Below are 25,075 nucleotides of genomic sequence, written 5' to 3' on the forward strand. Positions count from 1 at the left end.
CTCTCCCATGGAATCACCCGACTTGCTGTGGGATCTGCTCATGAATCCTTTGGCAGCCTTTGTCAGAAGACGAGTCCTGCTGAGCGCCAACCTGGCCGAGGAGACACATGCCTCAAGTCAAGTCAGTGTTATTTACTGTATTTTGGCACTTTTTTATCTCAAAGCACTTAACATATGGGTGCAGGTCTACAACCACATGCCTCAAACCTTAAAGAAAACCAACTGAATCCCAAATGAGTAAGCTCTATGGCACAGGTGTCAAACTCAAGGTCCGGGGTCCAGATCTGGCCCGCCACATCATTTTATGTGGCCCGCAAAAGCAAATCATACACATGATTTCATGTGTATCAACGTCCATGATTCTTTTTGAAAATTCTGGACCAAAATTTTGAATTGTCATATGTAATAAATAATATGCTAAGATATTGCACGCTATTTTTTTTGTTAAAAAAAAATCCTTTTTACAGTAACTTGAACAATTGTTGAACAGACTATTATCTTTGCTTTCTGATTTCAAAACTAGTTATAACGGCCCTCTGAGGGAAACCGTAACTACAATGTAGCCCACGACAAAAATGAGTTTGACACCCCAGAAGCTTCCCTCTAAGGAAGAAGCTTTGGACAGAACAGAGACTCCGTATGTGGCGGTGATCTGCCTGGAACAGTTGGGTTAAGATGGAGAGATGGAGGAGGCAGACAGAGGGGAGAGAGAGAGAGAGGTAGAAAAAAGATAGAGAATTGAGGGATGGGTGGGAAAAGAATGTGTATGTCTTGGCGTCCACAACACACCGTGGCTTTCTCCAGCCACCCACCTGGCAGAAAAAAGACTCTCAACAGATTTCTGAGACTGGTCCGAGGTCACTGACGGATTCCTTTGTGTCCCTTGGAAATGGAAGAAGAGGGGGGAGGGGGGGAAAGATCAATGCCACTATTAACAGTTTTTACAGACAAAGCTAGTTTTTTCCTGCAGTCTTTGAATGTTTGTTACCAAAATGACATGAAAAACATCCATTCATCCGTCCATCCATCCATTTTTATACCGTTTCTCTTCATTAGGGTCCCAGGTGAGCCTATCCCAGCTGACTTTGGGCAAGAGAGGGGCTACACTCTCGACTAGTCGCCTGTCAATCACAGGACTTGAAAACCAATTCACACCAAAAATTTGGTATATCTTCTCTGCCTCCATTGTTCAATCAGAGGTATTTTTGTAGAAGGTACAAGAGCATCCTTTATATTTTTTTCCGGATGCGGGTCACTGAATTGGTTGGGAATCACTGGGATAGAGGTTCTGAAATTATGTGTCTTAAACGTATACCACTTCTTCAGACGACTGCTGCTCTTCAATCTCCATTTGGACAAACATAATAATGTATCCAAACGTGCATCCATACTACTTCGGGTGTGCTATTACCAGTGGTGGGAAGTACAAATACTTCGCTATTATACAGGTATCAGTACTTTATTTTGTACTGTGTTTATTTTGCTGATGACTTTCTACTTTTACACACTACTTTAAAATAAAATATATCTGTACTTTCTACTCTTTAAATTGTCAAAATACTCTTTTCAACGTTTGCTGATGATGAGATGATGTAAAGATGAAATAAATAAAAAGAGGTAAAGTCAACCGCAAACCGGGATGACAGCAATAAGGAGGAACTTGAACCACGAAGCATTAACGACAACTGCAACTGATGGGAGAAACAAGATATTTCCCATCCATGGTGTTACTTTAGTGAGTTGTTTGACGTTGTCGTGAAGAATGAGTTATGGAGGAAACATACATAAGGTGTATTTTTTCAGTTGATATTATTAGCTAATATTTTTTTTGTTCACATGTTGTAGCAATGCTTTGGGAGCACATTGTTTTGATGGCATAAAAGTCAAGCCAATGCTAGAAAGCTCTTTAACAACATAGTAATATGACTTTTCTTTCCTCTTCTTTTAAGTAAGCGCACTATGTAAGTTATGAAAACAGGGGAAATTATTTTATGTGCAAAGGTTTTTTTTCTCGTAATACTATTAAAACCGACATTGTGTATAATTCACAGTAAAAATTCATTTTTACTTTTTACTTTGAATTGTTGAATCAGTATTTTCTTGACTTTCTTGTCTTTTTTAACACGAGTCTCTATACTTCTACTAAGGTAGAGCGTATGAGTACTTTAGCCACCTCTTAATATTACTTTTCTAAGATAACCACCATCATGTTTTTAGTGGGCCCTACAACTCTATTGTGCGTCTTACTGGCTTAAAAATTTCTTACATGGCTGTTGGCTCAATGTCTAGCTGTGCAAATTTGCATCAAATGAAAAGTTATTTCACTGTGTCATTCTGATATTTAGGTGATATACATACACACTTGGCAGAGGGTAAGACCTCGCAGCTAACTGGTAACAAATTTTAAAACTAAACTTTGTGGATATCAGCAGAACAGAATAGAGCAGAAGCTCGTCTCCCAAATACTGCAAGGCTAAAGGTTATCAAGGGAAGCAGGCACAGTCACAAAAACAAATATTGTAGTTTTTCATTCCTTTTCTCCCTCATTTTTTGTGCAGTTGGCTAACAATTTGTAATGCACCACGACTAGAATATGGAAGAACAATATTGTAGTGTTGTGCTCAAGGCCACACAAGACCTGAACTCACCGAAACCAAGACAAGACCAAGACTTTTGGGAGTTGAGACCAAGTCAAGACCAAGACTGAGACAAGCAGAGACTGGGACAAGACCAAGACCATAGAAATCTATTTTGCCCCTCAGCCACAACACCACAAATATTAAAGTCATGACAGGGTTGGTGGGAGGTTGACAACAGATATTTGTTGTTTCACCAAGTGCTTCTCCTTATTATTACATTAATATGAAGTTGAAGAAGAGCAGATCAGTTCTGGTCTTGATGGTAAACCCCGAGTCCGGCCAGTCTGAGAGCCAGACAAGACCAAGACTTGAGTTGAGTCCGAGACAAGAACAAAACTTTCAAAATGTGATTTTGAGACCGGTCTCAAGAGTTACATCACTACAATAACGTTTGCACTGATACAGTTTTCGACCTGGATAAAGTTGAATTCCAGGTTGCCAGTTAAGTAAGCAGCATACTGGGTCCATCCATCCATCCATTTTCTACCGCTTATCCGAGGTCGGGTCGCGGGCCATAGCTTTAGCAGGGATACCCAGACTTCCCTCTCCCCAGCCACTTCATCCAGCTCTTCCGAGGGGATCCCGAGGCGTTCCCAGGCCAGGCTCTCCAGCGTGTCCTGGGTCGTCCCCGGGGTCTCCTCCCCGTGGGACATGCCACCAGGAAGGCATCCGGGAGTCTTTCTCCATGGCCTCACCGAACTCCTCACGTACCCGAATTTTTGCTTCAGCAACCACCAAAGCTGCATTCCGTTTGGCCAGCCAGTACCCATCAGCTGCCTCAGGAGTCCCACCGGCCAAAAAGCCCGATAGGACTCCTTCTTCAGCTTGACGGCATCCCTTATCGTTGGTGTCCACCAACGGGTTCGGGGATTGTCGCCACGACAGGCACCGACGATCTTACGGCCACAGCTCCGGTCGGCCGCCGCAGCAATGGAGGCGCGGAACATGGTCCACTCGGACTCGATGTCCCCCGCCTCCCCCGGAACATGAGCAAAGTTCTGTCGGAGGTGGGCGTTGCAACTCCTTATGACAGGGGATTCTGCCAGACGTTCCCAGCAGACCCTCACAATAAGTTTGGGCCTGCCACGTCGGAACGACATCTTCCCCCACCATCGGAGCCAACTCACCACCAGGTGGTGATCAGTTGAGAGCTCCGCCCCTCTCTTCACCCGAGTGTCCAAGAAATGCGGCCGCAAGTCCGCATGTCCACAAAGTCAATCATCAAACTGCGACCTAGGGTGTCCTGGTGCCAAGTGCACGTGTGGACACCCTGATGCTTGAACATGGTGTTCGTTATGGACAATCCGTGATGAGCACAGAATACGTGAGCATTGATGTCCCCCAGCAGAACGATGGAGTCCCCAGCGGGAGCGCTCTCCAGCACCCCCTCTAAGGACTCCAAAAAGGGTGGGTACTCTGAACTTCTTTTTGGTGCATAGGCACAAACAACAGTCAGGACCCGTCCTCCCACCCGAAGGCGGAGGGAGGCTACCCTCTCGTCCATCGGGGTGAACCCCAACGTATAGGCGCCAAGCCGGCTTGCTCGTCGCCTCTCACCGTGGGCAACTCCAGAGTGGAAGAGTGGAAGAGAGTCCAACCCCTCTCAAGAGGACTAGTACCAGAGCCCAAGCTGTGTGTGGAGGCGAGTCCGACTATATCTAGTCGGAACTTCTTGACCTCACACACCAGCTTAGGCTCCTTCCCGGCCAGAGAGGTGACATTCCCCGTCCCTAGAGCCAGCTTCTGTAGCCGGGATCAGATTGCCAAGGTCTCCGCCTTCGTCCACCGCCCAGCTCACACTGCACCCGACCTCAATGGCCCCTCCACAGGTGGTGAGGCCATGTGAAGCCTTTCGGGCTGTGCCCAGCCGGGCTCCATGTGCGCAGGCCCGGCCACCAGGCGCTCGCCTTTGAGCCCCACCACCAGGCCTGGCTCCAGAGGGGGGCCCCGGTGACCCGCTTCCGGGAAAGGGAAAACCAAGTCCATCGTTTGCCGTCATCATAAGGGGTCTTTGAGCCGTGCTTTGTCTGGTCCCTCACCTAGGACCTGTTTGTCATGGGTGACCCTGCCAGGGGCATAAAGCCCCAGACAACTTAGCTCCTAGGATAATTGGGACACACAAACCCCTCCACCACGATAAGGTGATGGATCAAGGAGGGGAGCATACTGGGTGTAACTGGTTATTCTAATTGTATTATCGGGCTAGCAGTAAGTGATCACGTAAAAAAAGTCACATAACCAGAAAAACTAATGTGGGGAAAAAACAGAGAGAAGCCAGGACAAGATATAGGATTGCCAGAGCCAAGATTCAAACCCCAAACCTCAAAAATGTAAGGAAGATGTGTTAATCATTCAGCGATTATTGCTGCCCTGAGATGACTTTGTAATAATTTTTAAATTATGGTGCTAATTGTTACATCTGCCTTCTTTGGTGGGTGCGGTATTTACCTTCTGTGAAGCTACATCTCTCCCAGCTGGACGAGGACAGAGTGCTGCATGGAGAAATGCCATCTTCTACACCTAACACAAGAAACCCCCAAAATTGGACATGGATTAGCGCTGTGTCTTTGATTTAGCTATTATCATCGACGACTCGCTTGAAGTCTCTGCGCCCTTTGCACAATGGTCATTGCACCGGACTATTGTAATATTAGTCATTCCAACTGCTCTAAGTGCTAGAGGACTGCATCTTTTTGCACAATTCAAAAAAATAAAATAATAAAATGTACCGGCATTACCAGATGACTAGCAACCCTTTATTGCTCAGTGACTGTTTTTCTCAATGTCTTTATGTCTCAAAAGTGTTCTCTGTCAATTGACTGTCTGTTGGCACACTAGAGCGGCTCCAATTACCGGAGAGAAATTCCTTGCGTGTTTTTTGGACATATTTGGCGAATAAAGATGATTATGATTCTGATTCTGATCATCACCGCTGGGAATCCTCCAGTTATTTATGATATAGTATGCATACTGTATGTAGGATAAAAGCAAAACAATCAGACTGCAATAATAAATTCAGCTTGACATTGAATCTACAAGAAAAAATGTCATAACTCAAAAGGTGCATCGTTTCAGTGATATTAACTTGCATCGCGTGACATGTCATAAGAGGGGCGATGTGACTACTTGAGATCAAAAGCACCGTACTGCTGGGCGGCAACACGTCTTCCGCTTCCTCCGACACGCTGCCAGACTGAGAGCGGCCCAGTCCAACGGAATAAGCGCGGTTCTTCCTGCTTCCTGAACTGGAGCGTGAGCTTCTTTTTAAGTCATCACCTAAAAGTGAGAAAGAGACGTCATGTTCGATAAAAGGGTTCTTTCTGTTGAAAGCAGTGGTGGGCTAGGGTACCGCCCCACCACTGGTGATGGTTACCACATTACTTTTCTTGAAGACAAAAAAATTAATAAAAATATTGATAATAAAATTAAAATATTTCAAACTATTAATACAACTAAAATATTTGTATATCTATTTTTATATGAGCAGGATAAAAATATATACTGTTGATAATAATGAGTAACATTGTTTTGTTCATCTCTGTTGTCTGAAATCATGATGCAATTCCAAACTGCGGTGCACATATCTTGACACATTGACTCTTGTTAAAAGTTTGACGAGTGCAGTCGCTCCTCTTGGCTACATTTCATCACCCTGAACATAAATACATCACATCCTGGCTCGATCCCTGCACACAGCACTTTGGCGTTGGCTCGTTCCCTGTTCAGTGGCATTCAAGTTAAGATTTAGTTAAGCTCATCAGAGCCCACTCCTGGAAGTACTATTTATTTAGTCCAAGGTCTACATTTCATCGTACCACTACAATTTTGAAGTTAATTTTGCTAAGATTGGTTGTTAGCTTACGCTGGCTTGCTATGGTAGTGGTTATTCAATCATACTATAGACATATACAGTCCAGTGAAGATGTGGAGACATCGCATCTTCACTATATATATGCATGTGCAGTTGAAACCAGATATCCAGATGTTAGTTTATGAAAGAAGACACTTTCCTCACTGTCTGACATGAAATCAGACTGAGCTTTTCCTGTTTTGGTGAAATAGGATTACCAAAATTATTTGTATTTGGTAAATACCAGAATAATGAGAGAATTATTTTTTGGCAATTTTTTTATAACTTTCTACAAAGTCGGACATTTAAATAGAGTAAGATTACTATGCATTTAATTTGGGAAAACCCAGATGATGTAATTTTTGGGGAAACTTCTGAGTTAATTACAGACACACCTGCGGATATATTTGAAATAGACACACCTGAAACCCACTGTTTCTTTGCGAAACATTTTAAGATTAGAACACATTCACAAGGATTTACTTGTGTTGTTGTTGTCGTCCTATGGTTGAAAACCTGACAATAAAAGCTGTACGAGTCGAGGCAACTCACCAGGGTTGATGTATTCAATACACGTCTGCAGACATTCATTTGTATCCAGGTCCACGGGAACAAACACAGTGTATTTGCTCAGTATGTTGCATGCTTTGCTGGTTTGAATGGCGTAAGCATGGTACTTCCTGCCAATGCCTATGAAATCACATAGAAATATACCATATAATATCACATTTAATTTTTACTTTTACCAGTCTGTGGTAGCAAGCGCCATCTACTTTGATGTTGTCTGCTGGGGTAGCGGCATCAGTGCGAAGGATTTAAAAAGAAATGACAATCATTCACATCCTCTCCATGACACTGCAGCAGCATAGGAGCTCTTTCTCCAACAGACTTATTCAGCTTTGCTGCCTGAAAACAACGGTTTAGATCAGGGGTCACCAACCTTTTTGAAGGAGAGAACAACTTCCACTGATTAATGAGAAGGGCTACCAGTTTGTTACGCACTTCAAAAACAACAAATTTGCTCAAATTACCTTGAATTATATGTTATTGTTAATAATTCATGATATTCGTCTATGTGGAGACACTGATTGAGTTAATGATTTCTCACAATAATTATCAACAATAACAAGGTAGGAAAGAGGTAAATATCAATATGCAACTCTTTATTTCTATAAAAAGTGTGGACAGGATTTTCTCCTGATCAAAATACTGTACATTATTCTTTAGAGGGGAAGGGGGCTGGGGCGGAGTTGTTCATGCCCACCCAAAGTCATTTGGATGCCCAGGGCTACCAAGGTATTCTGTCTCTCACTTAGAACAAGAACCCCTGAAGGTTTTAGATCTTGGTACAGCCTATATAATGTAAATGGTAGAAGTTCATCTCTGTCTTCATAAATCAGTTATTAATAATCACCGTGCTCAATGTCGCATTCCCTTTCTGCCATGTGCTCAAAGTCGTGGATGATGGAGCGGGCAGCCAGATGGTGGAAGGTCTCGTTCCACAGCTCCTCGTGAACCTTCTCCTCACGTTCCCGCCCCTTCAAGAAGGGCTCAACGTCAAAGAGGACCTCCCACTGCACAGCCTTTCCCCAGAGCAGTCCTGATACCACGGCCTTGCACTCTCCTCGCTGCTTGCCCGCCGAGCCTGCGTCTGCGCTGCGGTTCTCTTGTGGCGTTTCAGCCTGACACAGCTGGTGGCTATATCCTTCTGCAACACCACAAGAAGGAGAATGATTCCTTTAGCGGTACATGAAGACAATCTGGTCGACTTTGAAACCGATTCCCCAAATCTGGCTAAAGTCAGCCAGAATCAGATTATTTGACAGATCATTCTGTAGTGGGAAGTGTGTTGGGAGGGATTTTAGCCTCCTGAATCAGTTCATAAACAGTCTATGAGCAGCTCACTTTATAGTATAGAGTACAATCTTTCAGCCATCCATCTTTCACCAAGGATTTACAGTACATTATCAAGTCCTGCAATTTTATAACATACATATTGTAATATTGTTGCATTAATTTAGCCATTTTCCCCTAAAATGTGTTAATTAAAATATACTGTAATTTTGTTATTTTTATTTATCTAATAAAAAGCATGGTTAATTGAATGATTTTTCTTTGATATGCGCACTCCACCAGTTAAGAAACATGAGATGAGAGAGCAGCAGGCCATCGTGTAACTACTGTACACCAAGACGGAGATAAACGAGAAGGTATACTCATATGTCCACATGCATCTGAATGGTGTGTTTCTCTAAGGAAACAACAAGATGGCTGCTAGGGTGCAGCCACACAGTTTGGCAGGTCCTGTGCGTTTGCTTAAAAAGTCATCCAAAGATCAAATAGGGCCATGGATTATGCTATCAACGTATTCCTTTGCTGTTTGGATAACCCTCTATCTTGTCCAAGAAAAAGGGGCAGGCTAACCTTGTATCCAGCCAGATGGAGTCAGCACATGCTATTCACAAGGGTACTGGACTATGGCCATGCTAGGCCACCCCCAGGTGAGCAGGAACAGGCTGTCACAGGCAAACCACTCCTGGGTGTTTTTAATCTCTTGCTGATACTTCTTTTGGCTGGTGATGTTGAACTAAACCCTGGGCCACTGCTAGCTGGGCCTCCACCTCTGCTACCTGGGCCAACATCACTGCCAACTGGGCCTTTACCTCAAGCAGCCGGGCTAACACCAATGCTAGATCAGCTAACATCATTGCTAGCTAGGCCTCCACCTCTACCGGCTGGGCCTCCACCTCTGCTAGCTGGGCCTCTACCACTGCCACCTGGGCCAACACCACTGCTAGTTGGGCCAACACCACTGCTAGTTGGGCCTCCACCACTGCTAGCTGGGCCTCCACCACTGCTAGCTGGGCCTCCACCTCTGCTAGCTGGGCCTCTACCACTGCCACCTGGCAGTGGTAGAGGCCAAAGATACTGTTGCTGCTAAACTCACTAATACAATGTCCTGTGTCACAACTTGGTTGCAGGAGTGCTGTCTACAGCTAAAGGTTTCTAAAACTGTAGGCATGTATTTCACTAAAACAAATAAGAGTATCACCTGACCCCGACATACTTGTTAATGGAGAAAAAATGCAAATTGTCAGAGAATACAAATATCTTGGGTTAATAATAGATTCACAGCTTTCCTTTAAAGCCCATATTGACAAATTGTGTAAAAAATATCAAATTAAACCTCGGAAATTTTCGTGCAATTTGAAATGAAATGTCAACTGAAGCCGCAAAAATTTACTTGTATTCAATGATTCTTAGTCACTTTAACTATTGCATAACCAGTTGGTCCCAGGCTGGTCAGAATGCAAAAAAAACATTGGAAGTTTTGTACAAACAAGTAATTAAAGTGATGGATAAAAAACCAAGGCACTATAATCACTGTGTAATTTTAAAAAAAAATACAGTCTTTTAAACTGGGACAGTCTTCACATATTTGCAGATTTAAATTTGATTTATAAAGTACTGCATGATTTGGCTCCAGCTCCTCTGGCTGAGTTCATCAGCCAAAGAAACAGCTCTGAGCGTGTCACTCGAGGCTCTGTCAGAGGTGACTGTCTCATTCCTCTGCGCAGGAGCACTTTCAGTAAGTCAGCCTGGTCAGTGAGGAGCGCTGGTGAGTAGAACTCAGTACCTGAGGAGGTTAAACTGCTTACAAAATACAAGGCCTTCACAAAAAAACTGAAAATGTGGCTTGTTAACACCTATAGCTGCCAACACTAAAAGACAAGTATGTTATGATGTTTTTTTTTTTTGTTATGATCAAATGATTTGTGGTTTTATTCTCTCTTAATAGTATAGTAAGTCTTTGATTATGTATCCTGTATTATATTGTCTTGTAGATGTATTTTACTGCTTTTTTAGATCATGGCCAGGGGACTACAGATTAAAACTAGCCTTCTGGCTAATTCTGGCTTTTTTAACCGTGTATTTCATGTGTTTTATGAAATTGCATTGTCCCCTTTCAAATAAACTGATTTAAAAAAAAAAAAATTATTTCATTGAACAATTTTTTAATCTATTTATTTTACTGTATATGTATTTACAGGCGGCACGGTGAAGACTGGTTAGAGCGTCTGCCTCACAGTTCTGAGGTCCGGGGTTCAATCCCCGGCCCCGCCTGTGTGGAGTTTGCATGTTCTTCATGTTCTCCCCTGTGCCTGTGTGGGTTTTCTCCGGGCACGCCGGTTTCCTCCCACATCCCAAAAGCATGTGTGGTAGTTGATTGATTGGGGATTCTAAATTGCCCGTAGGTGTGAATGTGAGTGTGAATGGTTGTTTGTTTGTATGTGCCCTGTGATTGGGTGGCAACCAGTTCAGGGTGTACCCTGCCTCCTGCCCGATGATAGCTGGGATAGGCTCCAGCACGCCCGCGACCCTAGTGAGGAGAAGGGGCTCAGAAAATGGATGGATGTATTTACAGCGGCTGTAATAACTATTGAACACGTCACCATTTTTCTCACTAAATATACGTGCAAAGGTGCTATTGACCTGAAAATTTCACCAGATGTTGGTAACAACCCAAGTAATCCACACATACAAAGAAAGTAGAACAAATAAACTCAGAAAACAAGTTGTGTGTAAAAATGTGAAATGACACAGGGAAAAAGTATTGAACACATGAAGAAAGGGAGGTGCAAAAAGGAACTTAACAACTTAATTTCTGATCTTATTTGTTCTACGTTCTTTGTATGTATGGATTACTTTGGTGGTTCCCAACATCTGGTGAAATGTTCATGTCAATAGCACCTTTGGAAATATATTTAACGACGAAAATGGTGACGTGTTAAATACTTATTTCAGCCGCTGTATATCCATTTTCCTTAGCGCTTATCCTCACTAGTTTTGCCGGCGTACTGGAGTCTGTCATTATTTTATTAATTTATATTTTTTAAAATACATGATTAATGATAAAATGGGAATTAATTATTACATTTCATTATTGAAATCAACGTTTTACATATTTTACATCCACATTTTAACAAACGAATTCACTCCATCGAAGAATGAACTTGCCTATCTGTCCATTTTAGAAATCTAATTACCACCCCTGATTAAGCCATATTGTACTGAGCAGTGTGAACAACTTCACTGCGTTGCAATAAATTTGGAATCCTGTTTTTCTTGTTCCTCTTTGCAAAAAATTTTCGAGTCGCACTGAGCAGTAGTCTCACAAGCTTTGCACTGATGTCGTTCGTTTGGGTTTTTGTGCGTCATTAGACAGGCGTATTTCTCACAACCACCAAATCATATGAAATCAGGGGCATTTAAATGAGAGGTTCCAACAAATGTTATGTCTCACCTGTATTTCCCACACTTCCTGAAGAAGGGCTGTCTGTGGACGATCTAGAACCATCCTCTCCCGCAGTGTTGCGAATTGGGGTCGACATTTCCGAGCCCACTTCCCCTGGCGGGTCATTCTGGAGTGGAAGGGGAATGCCTGCCGGATGCTCTCCGGAGGATGCGGCACACAGACTGACCAGCTGAGGCTGAACATAACACAAATGTGAATTTTTTGTTAAAAAAAAAAAAAAAAATTAATTACGTCAACTGAATGTTCAAATACTGTAGTTATAGCAGTTTCTTGGCTCAACTGTAATGAAAAACGAGTGATACAATGAAAGATTTTCCCCAAATTTGAAAAGTGTTGGCAACTTGACATTTTCCTCACTATCAATGTGTGTCTCAAAAGTGTGACACCTGGTAGTCTCTCTTCCACTGGGCCTCGTGGTCTGGGCTCACGTGGCCAATCAGCTCCTGGACTTTGGCTCGCCTAAGAGGATTCTTCGGCATGATGGAGCTGGGATCGCTGGAAGTGTACTTCTTAGCCGGGAAATGCTCGGTTATCTGGTTGGTGCTGTACGCTCGCCTTCTTGCCGACATCTGACCCTCCAATCCTGACAACGGAGCAGAAAGGCCCAGGAAAAAGGTTAACTAATGACTTGACCAGTAATACTGGATTGGAAAAAAGAAATAATGAGGAAAAAGCATCACAGATGTTGGCTCAAGAATGCTTAGAAAAATCTTCTTGCTTGACATGAAAAAAATAATCCCTTGAAGGTTTGAAAAAGACTGATGGGCAATATTGATTAGTAGAGAAGGGACAAGTAACCTCGAGCATCTTGGCTCTGTTATCATTCTAAAAATAGCGCTGTTGAAATCTCTTCACCAGAAAAACAAACCCAATTGATGATCAATGCCGACATTGGGTGTAGACGATAGACAGGAAGTGATCTTAGTAGGGTTCTCACCGCCGTCAAGTTCCATACCAACAGAGATGGCATCCATCACAGAGTCCTGGTTGGAGTCATGGAGAGCCTCGCTGCGTGTTTCTCTGTAGGATGCTTGCTCATCAGCAGAGGTCTTCAGTAAATCCTCCTCTTGGGAGGGATAAAAGACAGAGCTGCCAGAGCCAACGGAGCGCATCATGCTGTATCGTCTTCTTTTATCCTGTAAATCATGACAAATGTGAGATACGCGTGTCGGTAAAGATAAAGGTCTTATGTTTGACTGGTTAGGGAAGATAATGAGGGCTACATGTGTGGCGTCGACACTGCATGATGGTCTTTTTGAATGGACTCTCAGAAGTCAACCAAAACCAAACTTTTATACAGTATGTCGTGATTTTGAGTTAATTTTACAGTTTAACTTTTTCCATTACAACATTTTATGTACACTACACCAGTGAGTTTCAGTGTGGTACGAGCACCACCAGTTGTATGCGGGCTCCCTCTAGTGGTATGAAAAAAAAAATCACTGAATTCGATGGTCAAACGCTGAGTATTCAATTCAGTTGTAGTTAACTTATAAGTGGAATATATTTGTATTTAATCATTTAGAAACAATCTTTTCACAAATGTTGAGGCAATTCTATTCAACTTTTATGTACAATACATTTTAATTATAATTAATCAGTATACCCTGTTTAGACCAGTGGGGGCAAATACAATATATTCCTGCCCAAAAAAATTTCCTTCGCCTTTAAGCACTTGTGCGTTTTCACAGTTACGGTACATGAACACTAGAGTGTCATCAGTCAGCTTTGTGGATCTGTGTGCATTGCATTTGGTGTTTCAAGGTAGAACTGCAAAGCGGGAAACTGTACGTTTCAGTATGTCTGTTTCAATGGGACAGTGGCCCAAGACGTCATACTTACAGATTTGGGGTCGGCGTGGTAGCGGGTGGCGTCACAAACCACGGCGTACCCAATGAGACTGTCCCCAGGATACAGGAAGGTGTTGCCCACCGGTGAAAGCAGGACTTCCTTGGTCTCGGGAAAAAGCCAATCAATGGAAATGTCACTGAGGAACGGGCACATGGTCTTCTTCAGAGACTTTATCATCTGCCAAGACAATAACATAGTTAGGTTGTAGTGAATCCATTGATGGGTTTAAAAAAAATGGTGCCTTTCTCCCACTTTAGGGTTAAGCAAACCAAAATGTGTCACAACAACCCGTGTGATATAACACCTTTCTTGTAGTGGTCACAAGAATTAAAACAGGAATAATGTTTGGTCTTAGGAGCGGTATGTTCCGCATCGTTTAAGACCCTGTAAAGCGAATTCAGAGATTTGTTTGAATATAATTGCTAAAAACATGTGCAAAGACTGAGTATTATGTAGTACTCAATTGCGGAGACATTGTGTTAAAATATTTCTCACCATTTCAGGTTTCCTGATGGTTTTTTTGGGGTTTTCTTTTGTGGGTGTGGCTAAGACCGATCACAGTGACGCACTTTGGCTGCAGCATGAATTGTCCATACCCCATTATATAAAAACTTGAACACCTTTGTTTGCATCAGCGGTTAGCAATTACGATATGCAGTTAGCTAGCTAACTATGCCTACACCCGGAAAATGCATCTTCCCTCCCGACAGTCTATGAGCGCAGCCACTTTTATTGCACCTTTATGTGCGAGCATATCACACAGAGATTATTGAGGGCATAGGATTTGGCGTCTTTACAAGACAGCATTTGGATTTTTTATACTGCAACTTCACGGAGCAGATCTTCCAGGTTAAAACATGTCGAGGAAAAGGCAGAGATGGGGGGAGTCAAATTACTTGACTAGAGCAATAGCAGTAGTACAAGATTGCAGTTGCCAGTTTAATGAGTTGCGACTTGCTTGACAAATACTTCAGAAATACTTGACTTTAACTTGAACTACATGACTTGACGGGTCATCTCGTTTAGAGTTGGAAATCTGCATTTTAATTGAGACACAGTTTTGCTTCTTTTTTTTTTTTTTTTTTTTTACGTAAGAAACGTTTTGGGGTGGTCATTCACGCCAACCTGGTAACATTGTTGCGCACTTGCCAGTGTGAAGTAGCGCCCTGCTTGAATTACGACGGAAGGAGCTGCAAAGATAGGAAAAAAATGGATTCAAGGATTATGTTGTTGATGAAGTCTCTCGCGCATTAACAACAACATCGAACTACATTTGTCACTGCAAAACTCACAAACACAGGTAAGCTAATTTACAGTTTAGCTAGCTGGTCAAACAGTTTCATAGACTGGTTTGGGAAGATTAAAAATAAAAAATAATGTGACTGTGAAGATTTTAGTGCAGCTAAGTAACGTAACTAGGGGGGGACGGATGATGATACTTGTCTGAACCTTTCGTTTCGGTTCATAGGCACACAAAACTCGATTTTTTCTCTCTCTATTAATGGGTCGAAGCGGCGTGCACTCTAGAGCATAAAGTAGCGCCTCAAATATAATGACGACCGCTGAATGCAGAAGAAGTGAAGCGGCGTTGCTAGGGAAAGTTGTGGAGTTAAAAAGAAAAAAAAAGTGTAGAGACGTTTGGGGGCATGACAAACGAGTCGACGCTAGAAGACGCTAGGTGCGTTACAGGTCTACTGTATGGGATCACTTTGCATTACGATCACGACGATAAAAAGATCGTTGACAAAAGTCCGTTCCACCATTAGTAAGCACACTATAAATAGTGAGTAGCTACGTGTGAATATAATTTTCATAGTACTGAACCTGTTTATTGAAGTGTCACCATTAAAATGTTAGCTATCATCGGGCAGGAGGTGGGGTACACCCTGAACTGGTTGCCAGCCAATCACAGTACTCACTACCATTCATACTCACATTCACACCTAAACTATTATTTACATCCATACATCCATTTTCTGAGCCGCTTATCCTCACAAGGGTCACGGGAGTGCTGGAGCCTATCCCAGCTATCAACGGGCAGGAGGCGGGGTACACACTGAAGTGGTTGCCAGCCAATCGCAGGCCACATTTAAACAAACAACCATTCGCAGTCACATTCACACCTACGGGCAATCTAGAGACTTCAATTAACCTACCATGCATGTTTTTGGGATGTGGGAGGAAACCAGAGTGCCCGGAGAAAACCCACGCAGGCATGGGGAGAACATGCAAACTCCACACAGGTGGGGCCGGGGATTGAACCCCGGTCCTCAAAACTGTGAGGCAGACGCTCTAACCAGTCACCCACCGTGTCGCCCCATTAGGTACACATTTAATTATATTTGACCAATAGAAAACAGTCTAGGCTTTTGCTTAATTGCGTTCTCTTAAGAACCGCAGGAGTTACAAGGCTCTCACCACAAAGTACACAGCATAATCTGTTCTGAAATAAACTTCAGTTAAATTGAGTTTGAAATTCAACTTTAAAACAATTCAGTAAAATAAATTTAATCAATCACAATCTCAGTTGTTTTGATTTAACGTTTATAAGGTGTGAATACTTTTTTTGTGTTATGATTTATGGGGAAAGAAATTTGTGAAAGAATATTTGATTACCACACCAGTATATGTTGTGACTGGAGTAAGATTTTTTTGACTTGACTTGCAACTTGCTAAAACCAAGTGATGACTTGACTTGCTTGAAATTTAGTGGCGACGTGACTTGCTTGATTCTTTCCCACAGTGACTTGGGACTTGCTTGAGACTTGAAGGTTATGACTTGAGACTTGCTTGTGACTTGCACATATGTGTCTTAGTCCCACCTCTGGGAAAAGGACAAGTTACTCTGCTGCTTTTAAGAAGAAAGTGATCACTGTTGCTGTCAGAAGGGAACCTTAAAACTGTACTAGTTTCAACAGTACTATTAAAATGTTATATTTACCGTATCCTTGAGCATTGATTTGAGTCAATCACCATCTTTGTTGACGGTGCATATTATACACAGGTAGAAGGGTTTTCCTGATTTTGGAGGTCGATTTTGTGGGTGCATATTATACTCGAGAGTGTATTATACACAGCAAATTACAGAAAATAGTGAAATCATTATGTAATTAACTTCAGGAGGTGGGAATCAGAGGGCAGGCCCAAAGGAAGGCCATCAAAGAGAGAGTCCCTGGCTGTGACTGAAACATAAGGAAACAGGATGGACTGTTTCCTAAATGACGGCCTGGTGCCGCCGATGCGCCACACACCCAGATCTGATCAGCCTGTGATGGGCCAGCCTCAGATGAGGGTGTTTTGTGAGAAAAAGGCCAAAACACTCAATGAGACCAGGTTGCACAACTGATGATGTTTCGTATCAGTGGCACCAAGTCGTCATCACCCTACCCAACCGCACCCAGAACATCTCCAACCCATACAGCTGATGCGTTGATAATTTAAGGTATTATAACAACCAGTCCTAGTAAGCATTCTTTTACATAAAATGAATTTGTATTTTAATGAGTTAATAATAAACATTTTAATTAATGACACAATTTATTAATTATTTAATGGTGTATTTAATGATTAAATTTGGGCAATTTTTGGTCAACGATACTACCATATGACATGCTAATTGCATACATGCTAACCCAAAAATGTGTTCAACTGTCTCATCTTTTTACATTCTACCGTTAGTTTTGCCGTCATTATGATGTTTAGGGTAACCTGAAACCTGATTGGTTCATTTGCCAGTTGGATCAGGTCACGTTTTTATCATGACTGAACTGCAACAGAGCTGTCTGGAATATTGGTAAAAGGACATACACTTGGTTGGAGCCTCTCGCCTTCGGCCAGGAACTCAGCTGTTCCTCTGGACACTGCTGCTAGTTCGAGCACCATCCTTCTGCAAACATTCTGCCCGATGCCAAACGTAAAGCATCTGTGCAAACAGAACTTGAACATGAATGCTGAAAGATGCTGTCATTAAGAATTGTATATCATAACAATCCTCAGATTACGTATCAAATTGGCTGTGAGCAGTGTAGGTGATTTATTCCTAGCAAATTTGGTTGAAAGCTGAGTCAGTGATAAGATCCTCTGGTGATGGCACCTTACAATCACTGCTTTTCTGTTCATTATAGCTAACCATACGGAATCTGTTAATGGTACCAAGGTGGAGAGTGCGTCTATTTCGCAGTCAGAGATGTATGGATTTACTGGCAGAGTAAAAATGCATTTGCAGCCGTCAGCAAAATTTAATCATCTGAAATCTTTACTTTGAGATAAACAGTTTTCAGTTATGCTTGTGGCAAACAAAGCCACAAATGCAGGCCAAAACACGAGAGATGAGTCAAGAACAGGGCCGATAAAGTGGAAATGTCACCAGATGGAAAAAGAGATTAATCCATTTCTGAACTGGCAACATCTGGATGTGTGAGCATTTGGGGGCAGTCGTTCAATAATAGCGACAAGACAAAGGCAGTTACAGGCCTCCATTTAAATGGTGACTCCAGAGAAGGATTTAGAGACTCGGGGCTGCGCAGAAAAACAAGATGATTTCCCTCAGTGCCGTGGATCGATTTTGTCTTTGACATATTATTACTGGGGATGTTATTTCAGTTGCATGTTCACATATTGATGGGATTAAAGCTCAATCAATAAATATATGTTGCAATTAAACACCACCAATCTCTCAAATCCTAGTCCATGGCATCAGTGAGCATCGTAAGCATGTCCTGTGTACAAAACGAGCAGAAACATAAGATAATGCGTGCACGTGGTTGACCTACCTGATGTAGCGCGTGTGACTGCGCACCAGCTCGATCACTTTTCCTGTGTTGCTCACTGCCCCGTCAGTCACCAGAAAAAGGAGACGGGGGTGTCCAGGAAACATTGGCTGCCTCAGAATCCATTTGAGGGGTGCCAGGATGTTTGTACCCCCCATGTCGGCTCGGATCTTCCGAACGTACTCGGAGGCCTGGGCGAGTGCTTCCTGAATTATGTTGGGGGAGAAAAAAATTATTTTCCCATTGGAGGAAATTTCAGTTTACACTAACAGGCAGCAAAGCGAATGAATCGTTAGCATTGTTTCCTCTATGCCAGAAGGTACTGGGATCAAATCTGCATACATGTGGAGTTGTTGTTGTTGTTGTTGTTCTCCTTGTGTTTGTGTAGCTTCAGGTACTCAGACTTCCCCAAAGTCATCAAAACATTTGTTAGCTTTGTTGAAGACACTACATTGTCGTAAATGTTTACAAAAATATTGGTAATGGTTAATATTTGTATTATTTATGGATTGTTTGCTTCTATGCTTTCATGCCCAGTGTTGATGCTTGTGGAGTTAATGTACGTGCAATTTGGGCATCTGGGCATGCGGGTTGTTTGAGTATGTGTTCCATAAATGTAAACACAAATCAGTGCCACTTGAAATGCTACATATGAATCCTCCATTCCTCTGTGTGTGTCAATATGTGTGTTTGCTGGTTTCACTACTAAATACAGAGGACAAATTTAACGATTGAACCTGTCTTTATGACAAGAAAAATGATTCTTCCAACTTACTGCAGTATAAACCGAGTCTTAATCATTTTATATGCTAACCAAAACACATACATTCTGTTGAATTTGAAACGTGAAATTATCTTCACAAAAACAAGTATGCTTGGTTCACTGAAGACTAAATCATATTAAATGTTGGTAAACCTGCATGTTATGTTCTCTGACAACTAAATGTTCTTTACGTTTTACAAAAACACATTATGGTAAATGAAAACACGAAAGAAGCTACCAAGAGAATAACAAAATAAAATATAACTTTTGTCCATCATTATTTCTCCTGACACACACTTCAACTACTGAGTAATATATCAGTTTTGTTTCAGTCCACTAACAATCTTAAAAAGCTCCCCATTGCCCTCATCACTGGAGTTGATTGATCTGTAATATGAAGCTGAAGTGCTATTGTATAAGCCACAAAAAGATAGATTAAACAGTGCTGCAGAGGATGAGAAATGCATCTCATATTAAAGTCTCCATTCCTTTATAAACTAATCTACTGTAACAATTGGCAAACCCAGTTTCTCTATATGGAACAATGAATTCTGCTGTCTACCAGAAAATCCTGCAGGTGAACATATAGCTTGTGCCCTCAAACTCAAATACTCTTGGGTTATGCAACAGAAAAACAACCTGACCCGAAACACACCAGCAAGTCCAACGCTGAAAACAAAACCAAAAAACACACACACACAGAAAAAATAATAACAATATATATTTTTTTTAATTTAAGCTTTTGAAGGGGCAATTTCAAAGTTAGGACTTAAAACTTATTTAATTTTTTTCAATCCAGTTGAAATGGTGTGGTATGACCCTACATGGGCAGTTCATGGTCAAAAACCATCCAATATGACAAAACAATTCTGCGAACAAGAGTGGACCAATGACAGCAATGCAAAAGACTCGTCACTAGTTTTCACAAACGCTTGATTTCACCTTTTGTTGACAAGGGTGACTCAACCAGTTACAGTATGTTCAGGGGGCAATTACTTTTTCCCATGAGGCCAGACAGGTTTGATATTTTTTCCCTTCATGGATATAATCACTATTTAGAAACTGCATTTTATATTGACTTGGGTTGTCTTTGTAGAATGTTGAAACCATTTTTTTGATGATCTGAAACATTTAATTACATCCCCAATTCCAATGAAGTTTGGATGTTGTGTTAAAACAGAATAATAATGATTTTCAAATCATGTTCAACCTATATTTAATTGAATACACGACAAAGACAAGATATTTAATGTTCAAACTGATAAACGTTATTGTTTTAGCAAATAATCATTAACTTGGAATTGTATGGCTGCAACACGTTCCAAAAAAGCTGGGACAGGTGGGACAAAAGACTGAGAAAGTTGAGGAATGCTCATCAAAGCAACATCCCACAGGTAAACAGGCTAATTGGGGACAGGTGGGTGCCATGATTGGGTATAAAAGGAGCTTCCCTGAATTGCTCAGTCATTCACAAGCAAAGATGGGGCGAGGTTCACCTCTTTGTGAATAAGTGCGTGAGCAAATGGTCGAACAGTTTAAGGACAATGTTCCTCAACGTACAATTGCAAGGAATTTAGGGATTTCATCATCTACGGCCATAATTTCATCCAAAGGTTCAGAGAATCGGGAGAAATAACTTCATTTAAGCGGCAAGGCCGAAAACCAACATTGAATGGCCGTGACCTTCGATCCCTCAAGCGGCACTGCATCAAAAACCGACATCAATGTGTGAAGGATATCACCACATGGGCTCAGGAACACTTCAGAAAACCAATGTCAGTAAATACAATTCAGCACTACATCCGTAAGTGCAACTTGAAACTCTACTATGCAAAGCAAAAGCCATTTATCAACAACACCCAGAAACACCGCTGGCTTCTCTGGGCCCGAGCTCATCTAAGATGGACTCAAGCAAAGTGGAAAAGTGTTCTGTGGGCCAAAGAGGATCCTCTGGGCCAAAGAGGAAAAGAACCATCCGGACTGTCATGGACGCAAAGTTCAAAAGCCAGCATCTGTGATGGTATGGGGCTATGTTAGTGCCAATGGCATGGGTAACTTACACATCTGTGAAGGCACCATTAATGCTGAAAGGGACATACAGGTTTTGGAGAAACATATGCTGCCATCCAAGCAACGTCTTCTTCATGGACGCCCCTGCTTATTTCAGCAAGACAATGCCAAGCCACATTCTGCAACTGTTACAACAGCGTGGCTTCGTAGTAAAAGAGTGCGGGTATTAGACTGGCCTGCCTGAAGTTCAGACTTGTCTCCCATTGAAATTGTGTGGTGCATTATGAAGCGTAAAATACGACAACGGAGACCCCGGACTGTTGAACAGCTGACGCTGTACATCAAGCAAGAATGGGAAAGAATTCCACCTACAAAGCTTCAACAATTAGTGTCCTCAGTTCCCAAACATTTATTGTTAAAAAATAAACGTTTGAACATCGGTTTGAACATGAAATATCTTGTCTTTGTTGTGTATTCAATTAAATATAGGTTGAACATGATTTGCAAATCATTGTATTCTGTTATTATTTATGTTTAACACAATCTCCCAACTTCATTGGAATGTTATCTCCGTTCCTGCGTGGGTTTTCTCCGGGTACTCCGGTTTCCTCCCACATTACAAAAACATGCATGGTAGATTAATTATAGACTCTAAATTGCCCGTCGGTTTGAATGTGAACGTGAATGGTTGTTTGTTTATATGTGCCCTGCGATTGGCTGGCAATCAGTTCAGGGTGGGCACCATGACACCCTCAACTCTAGTGTGGATAAGTGGTTCGGAAAATAGATGGATGAAAAAATATCAGTAATAATGAAGGAGGCACATTCTTTTTAATGGCACTGTATCTAACATTATACAGGAGGCAGATGCACTGTTAACAAAAAAAGAAAAAGCACAAACAAGTCACATAAAATACAGGAAGTTTTCAGTTTTACCTCTTCATAGTTCTGACTGCTGGAGAAAAGAGATTTGAAGGTGGAGCCAAAGCTTATTAAGTTGAACAGGCAGCCTGGTAGGAGACTTTTGAGAATCACCACCATTGCATCCTGGGACAGTGTGATACATCAAATATGTGAGCACAACATAGTGCGAAAGCAGTAGAAATAACAACCTTTAACAAAACTAAACTCTTTTGCTGAGCAACAAGGACTACAAAGGAACTGAAGAAACCAGCTGATTTTAAGAGAACAGTCGAATGTCAGATCAATACCTTCTCCTTGCCACCTCCCCACCAGTAACAATTTTCAAGGTACAATTTTACTATATGGAGTAAAGCACAGCTCTTAGTAAAGTACTGTATGCTACCGATTAATATTACACATGGGCTTAGTGGGTGTCCGTCCAACAACCGCCACTGAGAATTAATGATAAAGAAAATGTCTTACAAACAGTACTCTAGAAGAACAAGCCCATTGTACAATCTTTAGAGGAACACTTAAAGCCACTCCTTTTTTCGAAATGAGTGTCGTAAAAATGTGAGTTAATCCTTTAATGCTCTTAGAAGAGAACACTTACAGTATGTAGCACAGTGATGACAGGAGTTTCGTGCATGGATTAAAGGCATACTTTTCCTGAAATGTCTTGTTGAATTTCAAATTGGACAACATTGGGAGGCATGTAAGTAAAGACGTTCCATTGTACTGTATTTGATTCCTATTGCAACATGTTGAATATAATCATTATTGTTTTTGGTAATTGACTGGCAGATAAAACTTTTTTTACTGCCTTACCAATGAGAGACCTAATGAAGAGTTTAGTGGAGTCCCAGTCAACATGACATTTAACCTTAAATGGCCCAAATGGACTCACTCCCTCCTCATGCATGACATAACATGGATGCGATTTAATAATTTCAGATAGTGAAGTACCTTTACGCGGTTGATGTTGACACCGCTCATGCTGCCGCTACGGTCAATGAGGAAGATGAACTCTCCGTGCACCTTCTTTAGGTCGGAGCTGACAGGCTTGAGGTTGGGACAGAAGTTGAGCATGACCACAGGATTGTGGAGGATGTCCTTGTGCAGCCGCCTGTGGATGGCTTCGACCTGTGTAACACAGAGGAGTGTTAATGAGTGGTGACCTTGACTCCCAGTTGTGGATATAACAGCAAAATTTCAGGCCGAGTGTGATGGTCAATTGATGTGTTTCCATAGAAACGCATTGTGATGTTAAAGCTGGTCGCACTGAGGTCTGAAGGGACAAATGACCACACAAGCTGTTATAAGAACAAACATGAGGCATTGCGAGGCCCAACTTGTGCTATTGTAAAGACATATTGTGTTGTTGACAAGCTGATTGTTTTCGCTGTAAAAATATGCTGTGCATGTAAATGAATTGCATAAGACCAAATACACTAAGTACATAAAGGTTTAAATACATTGTACATTACATACTTTGTATTGGGTTTTTTTTTTTTTTTTTTTTTTTTTTGGGATGATGAGGATGGAGCTGCTAGGCAAGAGAGCGAGAGGAAGACCAAAGACAAGGTTGATGGATGTCGTGAGGGAAGACATGAGGGCAGTGGTGTTTGAGAGGAGGAAGCAGGAGGTAGACTTACATGGGAAAGGATGACAAGCTGTGGCGAGCCCTAACGAGATAACCCGAAAGGAAAAGAAGAACGGAACTTCTAAAGTCGAATATTCCTGAGGTCGAATAATTTGGAAACATATGCCACTCCTATCATGCAAAAGCTTGATGCCTCTTTTTTTAGTCACACTGGCAAATGTAAATTAGTTGTCAGAGAGATGTAAGTCTGCTTTCTGACTACTGTTGAAGTGCCCTTGAACAAAGCAACAATAAATATGTAATACTGTAAATAATAGGGCGGCACGGTGGACGACTGGTTAGAGTGTCTGCCTCACAGTTCTGAGGAGCGGGGTTCAATCCCCGGCCCCGCCTGTGTGGAGTTTGCATGTTCTCCCCGTGCCTGCGTGGGTTTTCTCCGGGCACTCCGGTTTTCTCCCACATCCCCAAAAACATGCATGGTAGGTTGATTGAAGACTCTAGATTGCCCGTAGGTGTGAATGTGACTGCGAATGGTTGTTTGTTTAAATGTGGCCTGCGATTGGCTGGCAACCACTTCAGTGTGTACCCCGCCTCCTGCCCGTTGATAGCTGGGATAGGCTCCAGCACTCCCGTGACCCTTGTGAGGATAAGCGGCTCAGAAAATGGATGTATGGATGTAAATAATAGTTTAGTCTGTAATTATGTAAAATAATCAAATGTATAATAATTAAAACGGAAAATAATGGCTGCAACGTTTGTTCATGATTTTTGCCTCTAATTAGTCTTAAAATAGCGTCAAATGAAGGCAGAGTTTGTTCTGCAGTTTTCTGAGTAGTTTGAAAATGTTTTATTTTCCACTACACTGTGTGATTAGTAATTGTGTGGTTGACATGCACAAGAGGACGGTGACACACTACTTCAAAAAGCTTTAGCAAATTCATGTTGGTCCGTCTTTGCGAGGGGCAGACCATCATATTGTGTTACGTGTCAAACCACATTTGTTGTGACACGGATCTCCTCAGCTCAGGCACTCAGCTCAACTGCTGATGACACGCTTACCTTCCTCTCATTGCTGGAGTCCTTCTTCGTGGCTTTGATGAAGTCGCTACGGCCATGGATGAACTCATCATACTCGTCCTGCGTCATGTCTCCACTCTCTATGAGCACCTGTGGCATGTGAGGTTCTGAGGGAAACCACAATGGGCCAGGACAAGTCAGAAGTGTTACAATAGTTCTGATGCAACTGCTAAGTGTGCAGCTAGGGGAAATGGGGCAGGACTGCCATCATATACAGCAGGTAGTAAAAAAAAACATTTGTATAAACTTGTCTCATTATGATTATCATGTCATTTTCAGAGTAATTTCCTTAG

General features: G+C 42.0%; 2 protein-coding genes across 2 annotated transcripts in view; one reads left to right on the forward strand and one right to left on the reverse strand.

Moving 5' to 3' along the window:
- vwa5b1 (von Willebrand factor A domain containing 5B1) overlaps positions 1-25,075 on the reverse strand; it is a 47,013-nt gene that overhangs the window by 7,872 nt on the left and 14,066 nt on the right. The window contains exons 7-21 of the mRNA XM_061686500.1: positions 24,765-24,889; positions 23,069-23,245; positions 22,136-22,246; positions 18,430-18,632; positions 17,465-17,579; positions 13,649-13,834; positions 12,744-12,942; positions 12,193-12,389; positions 11,795-11,981; positions 7,904-8,197; positions 7,042-7,179; positions 5,787-5,915; positions 5,088-5,159; positions 813-882; positions 1-91 (exon numbers count right to left, since the gene is read on the reverse strand). The exon at positions 1-91 is cut by the window's left edge and continues 33 nt beyond it. Of these exons, the coding sequence (XP_061542484.1) occupies positions 1-91; positions 813-882; positions 5,088-5,159; positions 5,787-5,915; positions 7,042-7,179; positions 7,904-8,197; positions 11,795-11,981; positions 12,193-12,389; positions 12,744-12,942; positions 13,649-13,834; positions 17,465-17,579; positions 18,430-18,632; positions 22,136-22,246; positions 23,069-23,245; positions 24,765-24,889 (2,294 nt within the window). The remainder of the gene's footprint in view (positions 92-812; positions 883-5,087; positions 5,160-5,786; positions 5,916-7,041; positions 7,180-7,903; positions 8,198-11,794; positions 11,982-12,192; positions 12,390-12,743; positions 12,943-13,648; positions 13,835-17,464; positions 17,580-18,429; positions 18,633-22,135; positions 22,247-23,068; positions 23,246-24,764; positions 24,890-25,075) is intronic.
- The window catches only part of LOC133408034 (ATP-dependent RNA helicase DDX19B-like), a 51,538-nt gene continuing 49,179 nt past the window's right edge, over positions 22,717-25,075 (forward strand). The window contains exon 1 of the mRNA XM_061686512.1: positions 22,717-22,817. The gene's annotated coding sequence lies outside the window, so the exon portion shown is untranslated. The remainder of the gene's footprint in view (positions 22,818-25,075) is intronic.

Source organism: Phycodurus eques, chromosome 1 (genome assembly GCF_024500275.1).
Source record: "Phycodurus eques isolate BA_2022a chromosome 1, UOR_Pequ_1.1, whole genome shotgun sequence".
In the NCBI taxonomy this organism is placed as follows: Eukaryota; Metazoa; Chordata; class Actinopteri; order Syngnathiformes; family Syngnathidae; genus Phycodurus; species Phycodurus eques.